We start from the raw sequence: 5,844 nt of genomic DNA on the forward strand, positions 1-5,844 counted from the left end.
ATATGCAATTTATCAATATAATGTCTTATCAAAATCACACTATATCCTATTGATGAACTATGTTTTGCTCATTTGATAATGTTATATATATATATATAAAAAACTTAATAATTTTTATAAATTGTGAAATTTTAATGTTTATGACAAAACATACAATTTAAAAAGTCTAATTATATATCCGAATAAAATCTATTTACTTTTAAACAATTACATATTGTATGTCCAAATGAGCCTTTCCTTTAGTAAGACTTCTTTATATCATCATCATATTGGACTTAAAAGAGTCGCATCACAATAGGATTGGTAGAGTAGTATTTTTTAAAAATCAAAAACCAAAACCATGTTCACCCCTTATTCGAAGCATTCTTTAAAAACATATTTTATTAACTGCTCATTAATATCAACTCCACTAAACTAATCGTCCTGCTTTTTGGCTGGCAAACAACCACGTTATGTAGTATTAATTAATTCATTATATTATGAAATTCAAAAGTGGATGCAATTAGCTGAGACAGTTGGACATATTATAGTGTAGGAACTAACTCAACCAGTTGAAATCAATCTATGAGAACCTTGTGACTTTGCCCAACCAAACTTTCTTTCTTTCTTTTTTACTCAACCAATCTTTCTTTTCATTAAATATTAGTAATTACTCCCTTCGTAATATTTTATCTTTAGTATTAGTTATTTATTCTTTAAATTAATTGGAAGACATAATAATAATCATCGATTAATAGAAATAGTATAAGAAAAATTGTTATATTAATCAATATTTTTTAATGAATATCTGAAGTCAAAATATGATGAGTAAAATAAAAATCGAGGAAGTAACAAAGACGGAGTGGCCGAGGAAAAGGAAAGAGAAGATTTATTATTCTTTTATATACATCAATCAATCCCTAAGATGCCGCATGTTGTTTGTCTCTCAACAACACTTACCAACTTGCTATTCTTTTTCTTTTTGACCAAAATTTGCTACTAGTAATTAATTAGCTGAATTATTTTGTTCTATTTTAATTGCAAACCCCCCACCCCCCCACGCCTCCTCCATCCTTAATTTTGTTACTTTTCCTCATTGATCATTGCAATATATGTTCCATGTATGTAATTGGAAGTTTGAAATGTTAATGATGAAATGATTATGGAGTATTTCAAAGCAATATTATGGTGTTCTTGATGAAACATAAGCAAAGCCCAATAGAGGACTGCACGTGATTGGGTCACATATGATTGTCCTTCCAGTCTAGCATGTAGTATCAAAGCCCAAGCAAGCAAATAGGCTAAGTCCATAACCACTCCATGGAAATGGAAAAAATCCTAAACATATGAAGCACTTTTGTGAAAAAACAATAGCACAACGACTCACTAGTACTTTAAGCTATACACTCATCCTACACAATATATCGATTGATAGAGGACTTAAATTTTTGATGATTGACCAGCAATGTCAATGACAAACCGATACTTGATGTCGTTTTTCTCAATTCTATCATAAGCTTCATTAATCCTATCAGGTGTGACTATCTCTATGTCACACATGATATTGTACTTCCCACAAATGTCTAACATTTCTTGTGTTTCTTTTATGCTCCCAATCATGCTTCCTTTCACAGTTCTCTTACCTGCATTTCACAGATTTTAAGGGGTTATTATCAAGAAAATCTTAAACACAATCCTTAAATGATAGAATGAAGTGTTCTTAACATTTAAAAGTGTTGTACACCTATTACTTACCAAATATTAATGGAAATGATGGAAGGTCCATGGGCTTGTCTGGTGCACCCACTATGACAAAAGTTCCTTTAACTTTGAGCAGTTCCAAATAAGGCCCAAGAGAGTGATTGGCTGAGACTGTGTCCAATATGAAATCCAATGTCCTATGCCTCGACTGGTAATGAAATCCAAGACAAACAAAATTCATTAATATAGCAATTTTATAAGTTTGTATTATACTGTTGAGTTCCCTCATCCACAATTTAGGGATATAAGATGCCTCCAGACATAATCATGAAAAAAGCCTTATCAATATACTACTATTAGTTTTCGAAAGTTTTGGCTAGGATCCTAAATTCATTTTCTCATGATACTAGAGTAAAGATCAGCACAATTCTTGGTTTCTCCGATATTGGGTTCTCGTATTATATCATACACGCTCCAGTTGGTAGGCGTGAGCATGTGAGGGGTTGTTGAGTTCTCATATCAACTGTTTAGGAATATAATCTTGAACAATCTTCAACTCATGAGTTAACTTTTGAAATTGAGTTAGATCCAAGATTAATTTTTTATCCTATAAAAACATGTTTTATGCGCGTCACGTAAAGAAACACAAGGACACATATATCTAACAAACCTTCATTTGTTCTGCATTAGTGCTAACAATGAAATCATCAGCACCTAATTTGGTTTTAGCCTCATTTTCTTTGGATAAAGAAGTGCTTATCACAGTGACATGATGCCCAAATGCTTTTGAAAATTTAATAGCCAAATGTCCTAAACCTCCCAAACCAATGACCCCAATATTTTGCCTTGGTGAACCAATCAAGTTGTTGTCTTTCATTGGGCAAAACACAGTTACTCCAGCACATAACAATGGTGCTGCTCTATCCATTGGTAGGTTCTCCGGTACAGCAACCACAAACCTTCAAAATAGTAAGCAGAAAAATTAGTTTTCTATTGTAATTCGGTAGATTTAGGATTTAAAGTTTTCGAATTTTTATAACTACTCACATAAATATTGATACTTGTAGCCGTTTGGCCATGAAATATTTTTACCTTTTTCCTTACTTTACTGAAAAAAATGAAAACTGTAAGTGTTTGACATGAATATTCTAAATATAATTTTCAAATTGTGTTTGAAAAAGTGAAAACTTATTTTCACTTTTTTCACTCATAGTTTTCTTGCAAAATTTAAAAAAATAATTTTAATTTATATTCATGGTCAACTCCAACTCCAACTCTAAAAAATTATAATTTTCATGACCAAACGGATAGTTAGTAAATTTCTTTAACACAAATATAGCACCTATGTAAAAATTACTGCATGTACGTCGGGGCCAGAGCTCGAGCTTTGCAGTATTGGCTCAAAATTTGTATCTATATTTAAAAAATTTATTTAATAAGTATAAATAATTTATAGAAAAATAGTCGAGATACATCTCTTTAGAAATCAAAATTCATAAATTCAAAATGCTAACTTTCCGCTTGAAGAAATTACGAACGCAAATACTACTTCTTCCATCTATTTTTTATTTGTTCAATATATTAAAAATAAATTTCCAACAATACTCGTCCAGTTTGAAAAATTAATGAATAATTTATCCTTTTCTACCTATTTTATCATTGCTATTAAATACTAGTACTATTCATCACTCAATACTTAACTTTTTTTTTGGGATAAAAATGAAAAGTTGTGTTAAATTTATGTCTTTAATATTTTTTCCTTAATATGTGTGTCAAATCCAATAATTCATTTATTATGAAACGGAGAAAATATTTATTAACCATGTGTCAAGTCAATAGCGAACAAGTATTTTTGTGCTGAGGGAGTATACTATATGAATACTTTACCTGTAATCTGCAACTAGCATCTTGGAATAGCCTCCATAGGTGATGCTACCATCCCATAAGACACCATTATAGGTGAACTGAACCTTGTCACAATAATTTTCTTCTGAATTCTTGCAAAACTCACATTGTAAGCATGATGCTGACATGCACCCAACTCCTACTTTATCCCCTGTTTTGAAGTAGGTCACATTGCTCCCAACTTCCACAACAATCCCTGTGATCTCATGCCTATATTACAAGCATTAAAACAAATTAGAAACATAACCAGTATAATCCACTAGTAAGTTCTGGAGAAGATAGAATATATGTAGGCCTCATGATAAGGAATTTAATTACTCTAATAAAAGTAAAAGGATGGAGTTAATCTGTAATTTGATTATTACCCTGGAACAACAGGATACATAGTGATACCCCAATCATTCTTGGCATAGTGAAGGTCAGTATGGCATATTCCACAATACAAAATCTTGATGGTCACATCATTTACACCATTCTCTCTGTATAAGAATTAATAATGTGAAAATTTTAATCTTTCGAATATAGGAACGTGCCATTCTTTTCTAAATTTACTTAAAAGAAAAAGAATGTCACATATGAAAATGTTAGAATACCTTCTATTGAATATGTAAGGTGTGATTTTGCCAGAAGAATCAAGAGCTGCCCAACCAGAAACAGCTTGAGTGTGGTTTGGGGTTGTTTTAGCCATCAAATTAAATTTTGCCTTTGTTTTTTGTTTGTTTGTTTGCTTGCTTGCTTTTGTGTGTAGAGAAAAGTTGAAGAGGGCAGATTGAGATTTATTAGCAAGTACAACAGAGAGCCCCTTTTATAGGAGTAATAAATTAGACGTATGAGGATTCTTAGATGAAGATTCAAAGGGTTGTTAAGACTCCATAACGATAAACTTTCATTATTATATTGAAAAGTATCCCATTCTTATTAGTTATTTCCAAGAAAAAATACATTCAATAAAATAAAAAATAAAAAGGTTAGCTTTTTTATTTTGTTCATTTTTAGATAATCAAGAAGATATTAGTGATTTTTTTTTTCCAATTTTACCTTTTTTAAAAATAAATAAAACCAAAAAAATATTTTGTTTGTCTCATTTTAATTATTATTTCATTTTACACAGTGATTAAGAAATCATAATTGAATGACGAGTTTTATTGTTTTACTTTTTGTCCATATTAATGATATTCATTGGGTATAGGATTAGACATTAAAATTGTAGTTGATCACAGTTAATGTATACTATTAATTGTATGGATAAAATGAGAAAAAATTACTCTCTCTGTCTCATTTTACTCATCTCAAATTTTCTAATTTGATTTCTCATTTTACTTGTCATTTTTCATTAATCAAGACAATACAATTTTTTTTTCTTTTTTACCCTTAGTATTAATTGTTTTTCCTCTAAACTAAAATGTAAACATCATTTAAGAAGGGTACTATGATAAAATATCACGTTATTAATTTTTTTCTTAATCAATATACAATGTCAAATTGAAACGAGTAAAATAGAATGGGGGAGTAATTAATTTTATCTTGATTTAATAAGTGATTAACTAATATGAAATATTTATTCTTATTAAGATAATCAACTAAAACGGGACAAAGAAAGTACTAAAGAATGACATTCTTTTCAAAATACTTATTAAGAGAGAGTTAGTAGAAAGTATTATGTACTCATTTACTACTTTTTAGAAATGAATATTAAAAAAAGACACTTATTTAGAGACGTGGGAGTATTATTATTATAACCTGGATCCTGATTCCAGGCCTATCCTTTTTTTTTTGTTTGCATGAAATGACTAAATAGATAATAAATGAAAGTCCAACAGAAATTCCTCCTTTGTTCGTTCTTTTTTCTAGTGATTCAAGCAGAAAATACATCATTATACCATGTTATTTTAATTTATGTGTGACGAATAAATAAAAATTTCTTTAATTTCATATGAAGCCCTATATTTATTGTATAAACAATTTAACTTAGAATTACAAACATGAAAACACCATTCTTGAATTTTCAACTTTGAAATTATAATTTTGAAACAAAAGCTAGATCGAGGTCATCTTGCAAATCATTCTTGCTACTTTTATAATGGGGAGATTAAAAAAAAGAAAAAAAATGTATAGATAAGTAAACACACCATGAAATATCGCAAAGAGAAAAAGCATAGCCATCACATACTCTTTAGTCAAATAATTCAAGTTCACATATTCCCCACTTAGTTCTTAGTGGGACCATCTCAAAAGTTGTTAAGGCTGTAAAAAAGAAAG

The 5,844-nt window shown here is 29.7% G+C and overlaps 1 protein-coding gene across 2 annotated transcripts; it reads right to left on the reverse strand.

The window, feature by feature from the left end:
- Window positions 1-1,149: 1,149 nt before the first annotated feature.
- LOC107861101 (probable cinnamyl alcohol dehydrogenase 6) lies at window positions 1,150-4,416 on the reverse strand. 2 transcript variants are annotated; one of them, XM_016706485.2, is made up of 6 exons: window positions 4,179-4,391; window positions 3,951-4,064; window positions 3,568-3,795; window positions 2,351-2,639; window positions 1,735-1,888; window positions 1,150-1,622 (listed from the first exon to the last, which is right to left on the reverse strand). In XM_016706485.2, the coding sequence occupies exons 1-6, from the start codon at window positions 4,271-4,273 to the stop codon at window positions 1,420-1,422; spliced, it is 1,083 nt and encodes a 360-aa protein (XP_016561971.1). In that variant the 5' UTR covers window positions 4,274-4,391; the 3' UTR covers window positions 1,150-1,419. The 2 variants fall into 2 exon arrangements, with proteins under 2 accessions (XP_016561971.1, XP_047262579.1); XM_047406623.1 differs by lacking the exon at window positions 3,951-4,064 and having other exon boundaries at window positions 4,179-4,416.
- Window positions 4,417-5,844: the final 1,428 nt, after the last annotated feature.

This window comes from Capsicum annuum, chromosome 2, assembly GCF_002878395.1.
Source record: "Capsicum annuum cultivar UCD-10X-F1 chromosome 2, UCD10Xv1.1, whole genome shotgun sequence".
NCBI classification, from domain to species: domain Eukaryota; kingdom Viridiplantae; phylum Streptophyta; class Magnoliopsida; order Solanales; family Solanaceae; genus Capsicum; species Capsicum annuum.

Excerpts from the sequence above, each read along its gene's own strand:
- LOC107861101 (XM_016706485.2), bottom strand. The coding sequence starts at position 4,273 with ATGGCTAAAACAACCCCAAACCACACTCAAGCTGTTTCTGGTTGGGCA. Across the intron at positions 4,065-4,178 it reads CCTTACATATTCAATAGAAG|AGAGAATGGTGTAAATGATG; the intron begins GTATTCTAACAT and ends ATTCTTATACAG. Across the intron at positions 1,623-1,734 it reads ATCATTTCCATTAATATTTG|GTAAGAGAACTGTGAAAGGA; the intron begins GTAAGTAATAGG and ends TGTGAAATGCAG.